We start from the raw sequence: 18,478 nt of genomic DNA, 5'->3' as shown, positions 1-18,478 counted from the left end.
GTGCCTGGCACAGTGCCATATAATTATAACTTTAATGATAACTGACTAGATTTATACAGTGGAATTTGTAATTTTTTTTCAAATCTCCATCGTTCTTGAAATATCAATTTACCTAGGTACCAACAGTTGGATAGAATAACAAAAAGGTGATTTTTGCTGTTGTTATATGGTTTAAAAAATATTTTAAGCACTTTTTAAACTGTATAATGTCATTAATTATCTGTTGTGGTTTCCATATTGTCCTACCACGTCAAAGTGTTATTTGGACACCAATAAGCTTGGATAAAAATACATTGGTGGAAAATTGGCCCAAAATAGGTTGGTAACCCTAATAAGCAGTTTATGTAGTCTGGGTGAGGTACCAACTAGGTAAAAAGTCTATTTTTACTTGACATCAGTACCAATTATCAAGGAAAGGTATATTCAGACACAAATAAAACTCAGTACTGATGCTGAATTTAGAAGTAAAGTTAATTTCAATAAAAACTGGATGTGGAAAAAATGAGTACCTGAAGCATAGTCATTCCAAGGTTTGTTGGTCACTGAAAAAGCTCCATTCCAAAACCCTGAGAAGTAGGGAGGATGGGGTACAGAGATGGAGGAAATGAAAGTGTATCAAACGCATATGACTCCAGGGCATGACGGCAGCCATCTTAACCATGCTCATGTCAGACCTTCCCTGACAAGGCCCGAAGGCACACATTGCTTCTTGCCTCTCCCTACATCTTGGCCAGGTAAACATCCTAAATGTTTAGTTGAGTTACTTAAATGTTACACTTTTGCTTCTGTGTTGTTTGTATAATCCACAGGGATGTGGGTGGAGAAAGTCTGGAGGAGGCTGTTGTAGTAATTCAGATGAGGGGTGTCATGGGCCAGGATAACAAACGGGATGAACAAGGTTAGACAGATTCTAGAAGTAATTAGGGAAAATAATGTACGGAACTTGGATATAAATCAAATATGAGATGGGAGGATTGAGGGACAGGAAGGAAACAACAAAAACGCCCTCGGGTTTGGTTTAGGTCATTCAATGGGGGGCCATTCTGGGAGAATGGTGGAGGAAGAGGTGAGATGGAAAAGATGAGATCAGTTTAGGACGGAGGAGATCCAAGTGGAAATGTCAAGTGGATATATGCATCTGAAGCTTAGGGAAGGAATCTGTGCCAAAGGGACAGATGAGTTCTTGGACATAAATAGGAATTAAGGCAATAAGTAGATTAGGAATCTTATTGTACAAAGTTATCACAGAGTGTGGGCTCAATTATTGTCAACAAGTACTTAGGAAAAAAGGGAAAAAAGAGACAAACCTGGAAACGGATTCTTAACTATAGAGATCCAACTGAGGGTTGCTGGAAAGGAGATGGGTAGGGGGAAGGGTTAAATGAATGATGGGAATTAAGGAGAGCACTTGAGATGAGCACTGGCTGTTATATGTAAGTGATGAATCACTAAACTCTACTCCTGAAACTAATATTCCACTATATGTTAACTAACTGGAATTTAAATAGAAACTTGAGGAGAAAAAAGATTAAAAACAACAACGACAACACACCAGTACTTAGGTCATCTTCATTCAGTCTTTGGTAAGAGTCTCCTTCACATAGATTTACATTGCTCTCTGGATCAACCTGAGTAGAACAGTTTTTTGGTTCCCAGAGCATACTGAACCAGGTAAACACAAAAGTTAAAAATCTGAGTTCTGAATTAAGGAGGACTATTTATCCTGAATATACACTAACATATATTTTCCAAAACATTATTTGTTTATATATTCTAGACTATGTATATAAGTATGTGTGCATAGTACAGTGATGTAATTTATTTTATAATAAGTATAATGATTGAATAATAAACACATTAGTTATGCTGAAAGTAATACTCTCCTAAACATCATATTTGACAAAACACAAACTGCTTAATAAAAGCATTTTAAGCAATTCAACACTAGCCCAAGATTTGAAGGCTGTGAGAAATGGAATGAGACAGAAACCCATATAAGGCTGGGATGCTTCTAGCCTCTGATTATCCAAAGATTGAGGTCAGTTAGAAAATGAGAGGAAAAGCAACAAACCTTGGTTACCTGTGAAATGAGTCTGGAGTGGAGCTTGTGGTCTGACAGCCAGGGGTGCTTGAGAGCCTCACTTGCACTTATTCTCCAACTAAAGGGAGATTCAGAAGGCTGTTAGCAGAGATATACCAAATGAGGCCTGAATCTGCCATTCAACCTCAGCTCTGGCCATTCCCTTTGGGAGACCACATGGCCAAATGTCAAATTCACAGGCAATTCTACTTTTTCTGGAACTATCATTGATGATTGTAGGTTACCATCAAACCAATCAGGGTAACAACAGTGGTAAGACAAGTGAGACAAATCATTCAAAATTCTTGTTATTAATTGAACACCTACTTTCAAGTACAAGTAACCATTTTTCATGCCATGTTTGAGCTTCATGGATTGAATTTCTATCAGTCAATGGAAGAATAAATGTATACATACTACTGCAAGAGCAAAATGCTACAATGATTCTTGATAATTGCAAGAGCAATTTATATATTAAAACTTTTGAATAATATGTAGCACTAATTTTTGAATTAAGACATTTTAAAGACTTAAATAGATAGAGAGTTAATATAAGTACTGAGACAGAGTACATTAGATACCTTTACAAAGAAACTATATCCTTTTGAGACAGCAAACATTTATACAGCTTAAAAAATAACATGAGAAAGAATTATAGAGATTATATTCTAATTCTAAATTTGGTAAACTTGTCTTGTGTGCTAATGGTTATCACATTAAACTAAATAGCCTTTCAACATAAAAACTACAAGTGAGTGTAACAGTCTGGAGTCTACTTCTGAAATTGTATCAAGAAAATAATTTCAAGCAGTCATGGAGCTTCAGTTTGTAGATTGCTTCAATAAAATTGTTTCATCAGATAACAAATATTTAAGTATAAGATTTGAAGAGATGATAAATCTTTACCATGAAGGAAAGTTTAATAACTTGGTGAGAGTGTCACCATTGGCAGGACCCGAAGCAGGCAAATGTAATGTTTCTTAAAACTCTTGACCTCTACTTGGGGCGCCTGGGTGGCGCAGTCGGTTAAGCGTCCGACTTCAGCCAGGTCACGATCTCGCGGTCCGTGAGTTCGAGCCCCCCGTCAGGCTCTGGACTGATGGCTCGGAGCCTGGAGCCTGTTTCCGATTCTGTGTCTCCCTCTCTCTCTGCCCCTCCCCCGTTCATGCTCTGTCTCTCTCTGTCCCAAAAATAAATAAAAAACGTTGAAAAAAAAATTAAAAAAAAAAAAAAAAAAACTCTTGACCTCTACCAACCTCAGAGGGAAGTGCTATTTTGTTGAATATTATACATTTTCAGTATTGGACCCCCAGAAGCATTCCAATAGCTGATAGTGCCCAAAAAATTATTATTTCTGCACTGTAATGTCAAACTTGTTAAAGTTGACTATTAAAAAGTTAACAATAACACAGTACTAATAATTAAATTCTTAATACATTTCAAGTTTATTTTTGTACATGGAAATGTATTCTATGAGAGTCGTATCAGGTGTTGGCCTTAGTTTCATCCAATAATAATCAGCCAGTTGTCATTCTGCCCAAATGTGCAATTGTCCCTCCCATGGCATTAATGTGACCCTCAGACTGAAGGAGGGGGCAGGATATGGTGCTGGAGGCCAAAAGGCCTTGCTCTGACTCTGCACTGCAGTAGCTGTGTGATTGCTTCACTGCTCTCAGCCTCAATTTCCTCATTTAATCCAGAGGATTAAATCAGTAACACATAAAAATATATCTGTAAAATAGATTCTTAGTAAATGTGGATCTTAGCCACCAAAAACTTGACAGAGTTGACACCTTCTATCTGTTCAGTGCCTGGTGTTCAGTCATCTACAAATAATAATAGTAACAACAGCTTTGTGCCTTTCCATTAAAGATAAAACCAATGTATTTTCATTACCCCTGTCCTCATACTGACACCACCAGCCTGGCTAAGTTCTCCTTATCCTTTAGGACTCAGTCCTGACCCTTTTCAATATACTCTAACTTTGCATTAACTGCATTGGGTTATATCTTTTTTAAAAACACCTATCTCTTAGATCGTGTGTTACCTAAAGGCAGGGACTGGACTTTATACATCTGTTCTCAATGCCCCAGACACATTTCCGGGCGGATTATACATAAAATGCCTCCTTTGTGTCAGGCACTTCCCCAGACCCAATGCCCATGATACTTCTTTAATCCCCTCTCCCCAAATACACCCTCCTATCTGTTCATGGTCATGTTTATTAATAACTTAAAAGCAGTAGAGATAATAAAACAAGGAAACAAGTATTGTTGGCTTTGAAAATCTTAAATACTATTTACTAGTATATATTTTCGATACAAAACCATCTGGGGGCACCTGAGTGGCTCAGTCAGTTAAACATCTCACTCATGATTTTGGCTCAGGTCATGATCTCATCATTTGCAAGTTCAAGCCCCACATCGGGCTCAATGCTGACAGTGCAGAGCCTGATTGGGATTCTCTCTCTCTCTCTCTCTCTCTCTCTCTCTCTGCCCCTGCTGTGCTCTTTCTCTCTCCCTCTTTCAAAATAAATAAAATAAGCTTAAAAAATCTGTAAGAGTGTTTTTGACTAGTTAATCACAATGTCCTTCCCCAACCATAATTCTAAAATGCCAGCACCTATATTTCAACATCACTCTTCTTCATCCTCTGAATTTTGAATTAATGTGGTTTGAACATGACAGAAAATATGAGGCCATGTTATATATCACAGTTAAATGTACAGCCTTAGGGGAAGGTTGACATGACTATCAGTTCTGCCAATTACTGGCCATATGATCTTAGGAAAACTACTTAGAGTCTTATCCATAAAACTGTAATGACAATTCCAGCATCTTGGAGATGGATGGAGGTTAAAAAACATGTCTGGGGAACCTGGGTGGCTCAGTTAGTCAAGCATCCGACCCTTGATTTTGGCTCAGGTCATGATCTCACAGACATGGGATCAAGCCCTTTCTTGGGCTTTGCACTGACAGTAAAGAGCCTGACTGGGATTCTCTCTCTCTTCTCTCTCTCTGCCCTTTCCCCATGTTCTCTCTCTCTCTCTCTCTCTCTCTCAAAATAAATAAATAAATAAACTTTTTTAAAAAAAAAAAGGCATGTCTATACAGCACTTGGCACAGTCTGGCCCACAGTAGGTTCTCAAATGAAATGATAGTTAAGTGTTCACCTACACAGAGCCAGATACATGCTTTGTAGATGTGAAAGGGGTTATGGAAATAACTTATTCCAAACCCTTCATTTTGAGGCCTAGCAAGAGCCCCTAATTGCTACAGCCTCACTGAAAAAGGCAGAAGGAGGGAAGTTTTTGTAGCCCCTTTCAAGCCTCAGGACCAAACCAGTCCCAGACCTCAGTAAATGAGATTAAGAGCATCAAATTCCTTCCATTTACAACTTTGCACAGGCATCAGAGATGTCACTAAGGGAATTCAGGGATTATCTCACTTGAATTGTGGTGGCATGTGCTTCCCTATTATCCCTCCTTCTTCCAGAGCCCGGAACAAACTTGGATTACCTCTTCTCCTTAATCAGAAGCTTGGAGATAAACTCTCTGGCTTCCTCTGAGATGTCCTGAAATTCTTCATCCTGTAAGTCCCACCTGCAGGCCAGGATGTTGTTCAGGGTCTCAGCATCATTGTCACCCAGGAAGGGGGACAATCCACTCAGTCTGTAAGACACAGGATCCAGAGTGGGCATTGTTTAAATAGCTTCAAATCCTTTACAGATAGTTGCTTTTTTGGGCTCTGTCATTTAAAACTGAGAGAAGGCAAATAACCTGATAATTAAACATAATTCTATAATGTATTTTTGCAATCAAGAAAATGCTTACTCCCCCCACCCCAGCTCCTAATTCAACACCTGCAGCAATGGAGTCAGCAGCTACACTGAAATATGAATCTCTAAGGACAGCACAACTTCCTTTTTAAAGCATTTACAGCTGCTAAAATCTGCCACACACTCAGAGGGCAAACACCAGAGCGTCACCCCCGAGGAATAAGGCTAGCATTAGTCATTTAGGAAATCAGGACACACGTTGTTTTTTAATGTTTTTTAATTATGTTTATGGCATTAGGTGGTGTCCTAAGAGTTAAAGTGATTACAAGTAGACATACATTTACTTTTTCAGGTGATGTGCAGGAAAAGAATTTATTCCTTTCACCCACAGGATCCACAGAGCCTAGAAAGTGACTCAATATGGCACGATGCTATTTACTTTTAAAAGACCTAATTTAAGGTTTTTATTCATATTTGTGAGTGTCAGAGAGACTGGAGAACTGCTTACAGCATATAGGCAATGACGCCCACACTCCACATGTCAGTGGGAAAGGAAACAAAATCATAGTTCACAACTTCAGGAGCAAGAAATTCTGGGGTTCCAAAATTCACCTTCAGCTTCTCTCTGGGTTTGTATCTAGAATTTAGGAAACAAAGTAGAGGGATGGAGAAGGTCAATCAAAAGTCAACAATCATAGAAACTGAAAAGATGTAGTCTGTTAGACAAAATAACTTCAGCCAAACAGCAAATTTAAAATACACAGACTTTAAGGGAAATCACATATTTAAGAAATAGTGTTAAAAAATTGTAAAAAAAAATTCCAGTAGTTTAAGAGTAATAATTCATACTCTAAAGCCTTAATAATCTAAAACAGTGGTGGGAAAAGCCAGTCAGAATAATTAGAACACCTGAATTATAACAAAAGAAAACTGATAAAATCTTTGACATGTCAATGGCTTGAATAAGCCCATATTAATGAATAAATGAAATGCAATAATTTACAATCATTTTATATTCAACATTAATGTGCTGAAGTTTACGTAAACTCTTTGTTCACTTAAGAAGCTTAAGCATACCAGAAACTTTTGCCATCTTGTTTACACTACCTATTTTTTAAAGTAAATCTTCTCTTTACAGATAGAACAATTATAAAAGACTAAGAGAAAATTACAAATTCTAAATTAATGTCTTCAAATTTAATAACTTTACTGTATTAGATTTTAAGTTTTTTATATTTTTTTCTTAGATGCACTGTAGAAATTTCTAAACATTCCAATTCCAAAATCAGCAAGGTAAGGCTGGGATATAATTTTTGTTAAGTTAATTCTAAATAACAGTATAAAACCAAAAGGTATATCAGACTTATCTTTGCAAAGAAAGGGCATCCATCATGCTCCCTACCTTCATTCATGTACCTATGTCCAAATACACATACCTTCTGGCCAATCCAAAATCAATAATTTTTATTTGTTTAGCATCCCGATTCACACACAGGATATTCTCAGGCTGCCAGGAGAAAGAGACACATTAGCAATGAAAACAATCATCATTCACTCAAATTGTCCTCGAACCACAACTAAAAATACAACGATGCTCAGGAAAAACATATCAGGCCTTTCACTTTGGGGCTGGCTTGTCTGTGTGGGTATTTTCTCCTTTAATTATGTGGTGGATGAGGTTGTGGGTACCCTGCCAACCTTGCATTACCCTGCCTGTCCCTCTCCCTGGTTCTGCAGTTTACCATAATGTGTGAGTTCAGTCAGAGGCCTCCTTGAGGAAAGAAAGACAAGGGGGCTGCTTCAGTACCTTTCAAATGGACTGGTGGAGGCTGTCTCAGACTTGACATCTGCCCCCCTAAAATTATTAAGTATGAATTTCCCCTTCTTGGAGGAATATCTTTCCCAAGGATTTATGAGTTCCAGGAGAAATGGCCTGATTCATTTAAACAGCCACACTGAGTATGCAATATAACGTGAACGCTCCTGACCTCCAGATTTTCCCTTTGTGCTTACTCTTTGAGAAAGTCATGTGTAAGAGAAAGGCTTCCCCCCCATTCATTCTTCACTCTCAGCAATTCCAAAGTTTTGCTGAGTTTTTTCTCAATGCCTAAACCCTTGACTAAGTGTTCCCTTGGAGTTTGACTCTGGATAGACTTTGTTGTGCCAATCCAACTGTCTTGGGTGAAGAGGGAGAAGCATAGATAGTAGCACTGCATGGAACTCAGCGTTTATAGAATGTCTTACAAGTGTGTCTGTATTTGTTAAGTCTGGAAAACTGAGGTCTGAGAAAAATAAGGAATTTCATTTCAAGTCAAGGTCAGCCAGGGTGCCTTGGAAGCTCAGTAAGCGTCTGATTTCAGCTCAGTTCATGATCTCATGGTTCATCAGTTCAAGCCCACATCAGGCTCTGCGCTGACAATGTGGAACCTGCTTAGGATTCTCTCTCTCTCTGCCCCTCCTGTGCTCCTTCTCTCTCTTTCTCTCTTTCTCAAAGTAAATAAACTTCTAAAAAATTAAAAAAGTAATAAAGTCAAGGTCATCCATAAAAAAAGAAATAAAGTTTTCAAAGAATTGCCTGGAACTCTCAAGGTCTAATTCCAACTCTTTCCTAAGAGCTGGGGTGCATTAGCTGAGTTGCTGAATCCCCCAGATCCTATGTCCTTTTAGGTGGCACCATGGCTGTCCCTCCCCTATTTGTCTGGGTGGAGAGTAGGTTCAAATGAGATCAGAAACTAAGCACTTTATGAAATGATGTAGTAGTGTCTCCTTATCAATATTCAATGGTCCATTTGGTTGACATAATGTCTTTGGAGGCCTTTTTCTAAAATATCTCTAAAACTGATGTCTACAAGTAAAAGCTATTTATAGAGAATGGATGCTACATAAGAACATTTGGTTTCATGCTCAAATAACTGATCAATCATGTATAAAGCTGTTCAGTTGTCGAAGAATACTGTGACATAAAAATATGTTTGCTGAATGTAAAGAAACAGTTTTGAGGATACTTCAAAAAGTTAAATTTTTTCTAATTATTAAATTAAAGCATATTCATTGAATGAGATTTGTGAAACACAGAAAAATATAAAGAAGACCATTTTTAAGTCACTTTTAATCTCTCCTCCATGGTAACAAGAATTCTTAATATTTTTGGCCATTTTCCTTCCAAGGAGACTTCTGCAAGGGATGAGTGGTCCTTAATGACCCACCCAGCTTTTGCCTTTACTGTTAATCTTTACCTACAAGCCATAACTAAAATTGCCCATTGCAAGTCCTCAATCAATGTTATGAAGCCACATACAGAGCTGTTTGACTTATGATAGGTCAAGTCCTAGTTTCAGTTGCCAATCAAATCCCTTTAGGGATATCTGCAGAATATCTACACTCATTGAAAATGCTTCATGAAAATACACATTACAGAACTCAGTTTGTAGCCAAGGGCTTTGCTAATGATTTTTAACCTATGACATTGTCTTTTATAGACCACTTCCTCCTGCCCTGTGAATAGGAGAGGTAGTGCACATAAATCAAGACAGTGAGGGAAGCCAAATTATAAGAAGAGAGGACCATGGAAGCCGACTTAAGGAAGTTAGATTTGTTTAGCTCTACAATCCCCTATGACTTGCAATAGATGGTATGTTCTATAGAATATGTATTTTATATCATGGTCATGTTGTGCAAACAGGGAAATGAGAAAATGATTGAGCCACACAAGAAGAAGCAGCTTATGATACTTAGCCCCAATATTAGAACTGATCAGAGTTATTGAGCTTGGGTCTTTCACTGGTTGTAACTATGTATAGTCCAATTCTAGGCACTTCATAATAGGAGAGAGATCAAAAGGGAAGGATCATTAAATAAAAGAAGAAAGGAAGGTGGCTTGGCTCCCTGCTGCTCACATAGGCTCCCCACTATGTCCATCATAATGCCACCAGCCTTCTCTGCTCCTTAGCATTTTAGCTCTACCCTTCTGGCTGCCCTGTATCCCACTCTGCCATAGGTTTCAACCCAGTGCTCTAGCATGCCCACAAGAAAACAAATCCCTAATGTTCAGAACCTCCTAAAAATTTGTGAGACTGCTAGGGATGCTTGGGGAGATAGAAAGTTTGGCTACCACTAGTGAATTCTGAGTTAGCTAAAATCCTCCCACCTACTTATTCTAAAAATGAGAGGGACACAACAAGGAGACCATGGTGGTGGTGGTGGTGGTTTTAGTTCTAAACATTTAGGGAAAGCATCTCCCATATGGATTCCTTTAACACAAGCAAGTTACAAGAATCTGGATAATAGTCCCTAAAGATGCAGACATGAAAATATTAGGGGGTGACAAAAGTTGGAAATGAGGAGATGATGCTAAGAATCCAGATTTTTATTAATTCCCAAACATAACACTTCATACCAGCATGGATTTCCCAAGCTGATATATAGTATCTGACAGGGCCCACTGATCCAGAGGAGGAAGGGGAGGGAGGGGTTTACATTTCATACCATACAAAATATGTTCTACCTTCAGATCCAAATGGAGAATGTACATCTGATGCATGTGTCTTATGCCCTCACATATTTGCTTGATGAACAGGATGGTGTCAAACTCTGTCAGATTGTAGTTGTCATCGATGATGCGATCAAACAGCTCCCCTCCATCCACGCTGAAGAGGGAAGAGGAACAAAGTCCTGAGTCATGAGTCCTACAGCCATTTCTTATAGTGGCAGCCCGGTGTTTAAGCTCCCATAACTCTTCCAAGGAATGTATGCACAGAGTGATTTCTTCACCTCTGTCACTCTCTCAGTTAGATGATGCTTAGGCTGAAGACCTTAACTTTATCTATCATCAATTTCACAACTAGAAAGTCTTAAGGTCTCTGTCATCCAGTGGCTGCAGCTCTGGGGTGAGTCCACATCTGCCATTCTCTAACACATAGAAGATAAAGAAGACTCTACAAAGGCAGGGAGAGGAATCCCAAATACCAAACGAAGGTCAAACAGGGTCTTCTCAGACTAATTTCAGTGTTAAAGTGTTTCTATGTGCTTCTGATGCTGGACTTTTTATTATCCAAAATTTCTATTGTACAATGATAAAGAAACCCCAAGCAGAGGAAAGAATGAACCGAATCACAATACTAATTCAGCGTTAGTTAAAACTACTCATTTTCTAACTAAATACCTATTAATTTTCTATAAAAGTGATTTAAATGAAACTATCTTAACCCTAATTATTAAGAATTTGATGTGAACTTTGCATTAATGATTAAGTTGAAAATAAAATGTAGGTCAAAGGTCATGTTCCTCCAGGCTAACCAGAATAATATTTAAGCTGGATATTTGACAGTATAACTTCGATATAAAACTACATCTATGCTGTCATTCTACTTCATCTCAGTAAAGTCACACATGGAGATGTGTATTCCTAAGTAATTTTCCTTCTGAAACTGATGCAATTGTCTAATACACACCAATCAGAATCAGAGGTGCACCAAGCATGGATCTAATGACTTCTGAAGCAGGAAAGAGCTGCAGCCGCATAGTCATGGGTTCTGTGGGATGATCTGGATGGGTGCATGCATTGGTTCAGGGGAGGGAGGGGCAGGGAGAACACTCACTACTCCATGACCAGCACAATGTCATTCTTAGACTCAAAGGCGTCATAGAGCTGAATGAGGTTCACATGATCCAGCTGGTTCATGATGTTGATCTCGTTCTTTACTTCATCCTAAGAAGAAGGAAAGGTGCTTTAGTGAGGCGAAGATGAGGGTAAGGAGAGATCCACGTTGCACGGCCTTTACCTTATCCTTTGTGCCTCTGGTCTTGATGATCTTAGCTGCCAGCTTCAGACCTGTTGCTTTCTCTTCACACTTGTGTACCTGGCCAAAGCGCCCCCTGCCAGAGAAGAGCATGTGTATAGCATGAGGTAGGGCCAAGTGGAAGATGGGGTTGTCAGGGCGTTTCTCCTTTGGGGTTTGAATGAGCAAACCTATTAGTGCATCTACTGTAGCCAATAAACTTCTTCTTTTTTTTTTTTTTTAATTTTTTTTTTCAACGTTTTTTATTTATTTTTGGGACAGAGAGAGACAGACAGAGCATGAACGGGGGACGGGCAGAGAGAGAGGGAGACACAGAATCTGAAACAGGCTCCAGGCTCCGAGCCATCAGCCCAGAGCCTGATGCGGGGCTCAAACTCACGGACCGCGAGATCGTGACCTGGCTGAAGTCGGACGCTTAACCGACTGCGCCACCCAGGCGCCCCAAAACTTCTAAAACAATGTCAACGTGTATCTATCGGTCATGGTCATTGAATCTGCTGAGGGGTTTCCCGGTCCTACCCAGAACTATTGAGGCAAGAATACAGGGTGAGGCCCCAGAATCTATATTTTCACAATGTTCCTTGGGTGATTCATAGGCCCCCTAAAATTTGAGAATTTGTGTTATAGAAAAAAATAGAATCTTTCTGAATACATATGAATGTAATAAGCTAGGCTTTGTAAGCATATGAATAATACAGGCTATAGGCGAGGATTGTAAAATTATTCTTGGAAACTGCATATAAATAAAATAATAACAATATTGCATATAGATAAATATAATAAAAATTCATATTGCATAATCACCTATAAAATGTTCAACAGTTTAGCTTGGATATAAATTTATATATACTATGAAGGACAGCTTCTTACAAATGTGATCACATACAGAAATACACAATCATTAACAATTTTAAAATGTGACTTCTTGGATTGTCTGGGTGGCTCAGTCAGTTAGTTAAGCATCTGACTCTGGATTTTGGCTCAGGTCATGATCTCACGGTTCGTGAGATCGAGCCTCACATCAGGCTCTGTGCTGACAGTGTGGGGCCTGCTTAGGATTCTCTCTCCCTCTCTCTCTGCCCCTCCCCCTCTCACATGCACACATGCTTTCTCTCTCTCCCTCTCTCTCTCAAAATAAATAAGCATTTTTTTTTTTAATTTGACTTCTTGCTTTGATTCCTGAGTTAGTAAAATAGAGCACAGGTGCCTGCTTGTGCAATGTGGCTATCATGGCAGGGTAGAAAAGGGAAGCTTCCTGAACAACACTGTGAACCTAAGGTCCACCACAGTCCTGGAGAACTGCAGAGGTGAGGGTGGTGGCAATAACTGACAAGGCAGGGTGGTGAGTACCACCACATCCCACTCAACTTAGCCACACACCTGTGCAGAAACAGATGGGTCTTAGAGAATGACATTACCGTAAACAAAACCAAGTGATGACTTTAATTCCAACTACTTTTCCAGATGCAGTCTCTTTAATGGAGCACATAAACACAGCCCCAGGCACCTCACATATGGCTACTGATTAAGAAAATGCCTTGGGAATTGTTGCAAAGCCTCTTCTGCAAAAAACTTTTCTCCTTCAGAGAAACAGTTGCTGGCTTGCCATTAATTTCCCCGAAGACCGAAATGAGCTGCTATGTGGAGTAATGCTAAAGACTCCCATGGCACCTATTCACATGTTAGAATTCCCATTCCTCTCTCTGCCCTCCCTCACAGTCTTCAGGGGAGTTCTCTCTAATCAACAGGCTGAGGAGTAAAACATTCAGGTGGTTCCCCATGGTGGAGGGCAGAAAAAATATGGAACAGAAAGAGGAAGAAGGGACTTCACAAATATTGACCACACCCCCACTGACCAGTGCAGAAACATGCACGATAGTTGCTATGCATATTTTCCATGTGTTGGTAAGGAAACTTGGGGCCTATTAGTAAAAATGGTCTGCTTCCTCTTGCTATTTCACATAGATATGCTGACGGCAGTAAACTTTATACTTTAGACTTTAAATGACAAAACATCAAAGGGTGGTTGTGATTGACATCGAAGAGGAATATCTCCTAGGAATAAACTTGGTCTCTGATGGGCTTTACTCTTTCTTCCTTCTTCAGGGAGAGAGTGTACATTTAGATGTCCTTCAAATAAATTCTTCAGTGAGGGAAGTAATCAACTGAAGTGGATAATAATAATTAATCCAGTAAAAACCTAAATGGAAAACCAACAACAGTGATAAAAAAGATATATGCCACAAGAAATACACTGTGTTCGCTCATTTCTACATTTAGTGTCTCCGTTTTCAAGTTTTGGACAGCTTCTAAACCTTCTGGTGACTCACATGGGGTTTGTCCCACTTTCAGACATTACAACATGGGAAGTAAAGCAGATAATAAATGTGGAGTTTAGTCACTGTCCCCACATCAATCTTTCTGACATCAGTGGCGATTTTCAGAAATGGTTAAAATCTCTTAAAATGTTTGTTTATGATGTTTCTGGTTCTCAGGTCAAGACTAGCAAACACTTTATGAAATCTTCAGGATCTGTCTCTTTGAAAATGCTCTTCTTTTGTTGAAAGAGGATTAAATTGAGCATTACTTACCCTCCTAAAATTTCAGTTCTGCTCACAGTGTAAAAACTGTTGACTGCTGCTTGCTTGGCTGTCACAATACGGTGATTAAAGGGGGCAGGAGGAGCTGGGACATCATCTAGAAGATAAGAGGAAAAGAAGGGCCACTTGTTAAGCAGTCAGACCTCTTTCCAGCACCACGATTGGGTCTCAGAATAAAATGTTGCAAAGGGCGCCTGGATGGCTCAGTTGGTTAAGTGCCTCCCTTCAGCTCAGGTCATGATCTCATGGTTCATGGATTTGAACCCCACATCGGGTTCAGTGCGTCAGCTCAGAGACTAGAGCCTGTTTCCAATTCTGTGTCTCCCTCTCTCTCTCTCTGCCCCTTCCTCACTCTGCCTCTCAGAAATGAATAAATGTTTTAAAAAATTAGAATAAAGTGTTGCTCATTTAATAATAAAATAAATGATCCATTTATTTTATTCCTAATAATCCTGGGAATATATGCTTTTATTTCATATTATGATCTGTAATTCATGTAGGTGATACCTGACATCTTTGAGAAAGAATGTCAGGACCACAAAACTATGGTTTATACCATCTTCAGGACAACTTTTAGAAATGTCACAGTAGTTGAAAATCTCCAACCACAATATGGTTCACACAGGTGATCCTCCCAAGCCCAAAAATGAAAATTCGAACATGAGAAACTGAACCACGAAAAAAAAAGGCACCATTGATAATATCCATTATTTTGATTAAAGCAAAGAGAGAAAGATGAAAAGTTTTTTTTCATGTCATTGAAATGTTTGATATTATTATATATTACTTTCCAAAATATTTTAACCTTTATTTAAGGTACATTAAAAGCACGAAGATGAATTTTTCTTGGCTGGAAATAAAAGAACCAGTAAAGCTGGCTAAGGACGTATTATACAGCTCTCAAATTTCCTCTAAGTGTTTAAACTCTAGTCCACACCCTGATTGGTTCTAAAACACATACTCAGTAATATTGCAGTATTCTTTCTACTTTTCCATGGCTTGCTTTCCGTGAACCTATTCATTTCCCCATTTATTACTTATTTAAGCGTCTACCACAGGCAGCTTCTTACATGCACACAAAGGATAAAAAGGGAGGTGAGTAAATAATAACTTTGCCTTCAGAACTTTAAATTTATTCAACATATAATTCTCAAGCACTTATCTTGTGCTAGGCACTCTGCCAAGTGTTAATATTTTTAAAAATTCAGATAATAGAAGTCTCCAGGAAACTGACTTGATATAGACATTCATCTCTCACATCGTAAAAATGCTGGAAACTAAAGAAGTCATGAAAGAATTCTCTTGGTGGCATTCATCTCTTCAGACAAAAAAAAAAAGGTGATTGAGTTACAAACACAAATGGCATCAGTATGGCATTATGTCTCCTTCAGGCTGTTAGGCTAAGTGAAATTTAGTTGGAAATGCTTGCTGGAAAAAGGTTAAGAAGCTTCAAAAGACTGAAACAAAAGCCATTTCCTACCCAATGGGGTCACCAGATCTTGCTGTCTGGAGGTCTTAATTCCAGCAGATTCCAGGGGGTTGCCTTGTAAGCTCCCCTGGGCTTGTCTGGTTTCCTGTGTCCTAAATGCATGTCCTTCACCTGTACTCGCTACATCTATTCTGCTCTTTTTGTTGTCCTCTTTGATGAAGCACTCCTCCGTCACCCGCCGCTTGCTGCTGCCAATATGCTCTGCTTGCTCAGCATTCTGGAAAATGGGTGCTATTGCTGAATTTTCCAGGATTCGTGATGTAGAAATGGCTTTTACATTGCTGATACACCTGGAAAATAAAATCCAGCTGCAGCTCTCAAAGATTCAAGGAGATAACTTTCAGATGGTCAAAATTCTTAGAACTAAAGCTTCCTTAACAGGGTGTTTTGGTGAAGGGTCATAAGCTTCATGATAGAGAGTTGGCTGTTTCAGCATTTGGGATAAAATAGAGCAGTATGCTTCCCCAACAAACTAAGCAGCACAAGAACAGGTATAGATAACTACGATCCCAGAAACTCTCCCTGATGACCTCATTGTGCCCTGCAAGTTGTCCACTGGCCCTTTACAAGAGTAGTCATTTTATGAATACCTAGCTAATTCGATCTTCATTTTTTTCACTTCCTTTTCTTATAGAAGAGAGAAATTACTAAATTAAAGTATAATAAAGGATGCAATCATCTCTCTGAATATTAACAGAGAGATGTAAACCTTTATTGATGAAAGAATTGAACTAACTTCAGTTTTTAACAGCTCCAGACCTTACCAAGCACATCTTTGCAGTGATGGATTTTCTTAATAAACAACAGTCTTTATGTTTAATTCTTACAAAATTAGATTTTTCTCCATAATTAGGTGTCAAATACGTTATTAATAAATGAAATAAAAATTATATTGTAATTCCCTAAAAAACTCACATATAATTTGGACACTCTGTCCAGATAGATTCTATGATCCATTATAACACAGAGTAATTGATTGGCTGAATAATTCTGCATTTATATGTGAAACTTTGCAGTTGAGGAAGAGTCATTCAATAATCTACTTCTTACTCCATCCTCAAAATATTCTAGAAAACAGACAATTTATCATCTATAATGGGGTGGGTAAACTTTTTAAGAATTAGCTTTTTAACTTACAGATAAATCTGATCACTATTCAATTCCTGATCTTAGAAAGGATGTGCTCCATATTGCTGAAAATAAGAACTTTTTATTTGATCTCTAGAAAATATTGATTGATAAAAATCATTATCTTTGCCTATCAGTTGGTAGGAGAAAACAATAAAAATGCCTGAAAATTTCACGGGCAAGAAGAAAAAGTAATAGCAAGAGAACATGGCCAAGAAAAACCCACAGAAGCTGGGAAACCGTTTTCTAAACCACTGCTTTAAAAACTCACTTCAGTTATTCTTTTGATATGGCCTTAAGTTTCAACAGCACATAGATCTACCAAAAACATCAGTTGTAGGTGTGTGATGCTTTAAGCCCTACCTTTCATAGAATTGATCACCATTAGTTTTATCAACATACTGCTTTTTATTTGAACACTTGTCCAACACTGTTTCATTTGCAATTGCTGGTCCTCCTTTTTTCTCAACTTCTCTTTCACTAGTGTCTTCCTTAGAACGAAGCCCATTTTTCTCTCCTTTGAACACTGGAAGTTCATTTTTATCCACAGAGGCTTGTTTATCATCTCCAGCACTAATCTTTTCTTGTCTGTTCAGTCTCTCTGTGCTTGAAATGTCTCTTGTGTCTATATTTTCTCTTGACTCTATGGAATTTCTTAGGGCAAAATCTTCTACCTCGTCTTGAGGTCTTTCTGTATGAAATGTGACAAAACTTCTCTGAGCTAGAGAGGCATTGGTCTTCTCAGAATTTTTCTTGTTGAGTTTATTAACCTTTTCCTTCTCAGAGGAGAGCTGGTTCTTCTGGGAAGATCTCTCTAAAAGCCACAAAATATTTTAATGGAGGACGCATGTGATCAGTATAATTTTGTCTTCACATAATGGCATTTCTATTCATGTTTCTTTTTATCAGAAGATATAAGCTTTTGAAAAGCAAAGTGGAAGTGAACATGACCAATTGACTGACAGATGGGTTCCCAAAGATTTTCTAGTTAGTAATTAGTAGGACCCAAAGCCAATCAGATAAAGATATTCAAACAGCACTTCTCCCGACAAAGGGCTTTATGAACATGTGACTCCCTCTGAATAAGAAGAATGACAACAGGACTGTCATACCAGAGCTTTCTTAATCCATAAATATCTAGTCTTCTAAAGATGTTACCTGTGAGGGCCAATGTCCTTTTGCCTTTGACAGATGCCGTTTCCTTCAGCCCAGGGTGTGACTGTGCCTTCTCCTTACCCTGTAGATACACAATTGAGTAATTGAAGTCACATATTAATTACATCAGGGTTTCTCAACCTCAGCACTACTGACACATGGGGTGGGTAATTCTTGGTCGTGGAAAATGTTATGAGAATTATAGAATGTTTAGCAGCATCTCTGTCCTCTACCCACCAGATGACGATGATACCTTCCCTCCCAGCTATAATATCCAAAAATGTCTCCAGAAATTGCTAGTGTCCCCCAGGACAAAATCATCCCAGACTGAAAACAACTGTATTACATGATTCAAATACGGAAAAAAAAACCCACTAAAATTAATAGTAATTTAGAGAGCAGGACAGTCTGAATTAATGAAACCCTTCATTTCATGTATAGACTACAATAT

General features: G+C 38.5%; 1 protein-coding gene across 1 annotated transcript in view; it reads right to left on the bottom strand.

Moving 5' to 3' along the window:
• Positions 1–1,836: 1,836 nt before the first annotated feature.
• Positions 1,837–18,478, bottom strand: part of MYLK4 (myosin light chain kinase family member 4) — a 75,117-nt gene continuing 58,475 nt past the window's right edge. The window contains exons 3-11 of the mRNA XM_049654943.1: positions 18,031–18,109; positions 14,247–14,352; positions 11,638–11,731; positions 11,455–11,564; positions 10,362–10,503; positions 7,294–7,364; positions 6,366–6,494; positions 5,598–5,750; positions 1,837–2,159 (exon numbers count right to left, since the gene is read on the bottom strand). Of these exons, the coding sequence (XP_049510900.1) occupies positions 2,012–2,159; positions 5,598–5,750; positions 6,366–6,494; positions 7,294–7,364; positions 10,362–10,503; positions 11,455–11,564; positions 11,638–11,731; positions 14,247–14,352; positions 18,031–18,109 (1,032 nt within the window). The 3' untranslated portion in view covers positions 1,837–2,011. The remainder of the gene's footprint in view (positions 2,160–5,597; positions 5,751–6,365; positions 6,495–7,293; positions 7,365–10,361; positions 10,504–11,454; positions 11,565–11,637; positions 11,732–14,246; positions 14,353–18,030; positions 18,110–18,478) is intronic.

This window comes from Panthera uncia, assembly GCF_023721935.1.
Source record: "Panthera uncia isolate 11264 chromosome B2 unlocalized genomic scaffold, Puncia_PCG_1.0 HiC_scaffold_25, whole genome shotgun sequence".
NCBI lineage: Eukaryota > Metazoa > Chordata > Mammalia > Carnivora > Felidae > Panthera > Panthera uncia.
This window is presented reverse-complemented; position numbering and strand designations above follow the sequence as displayed.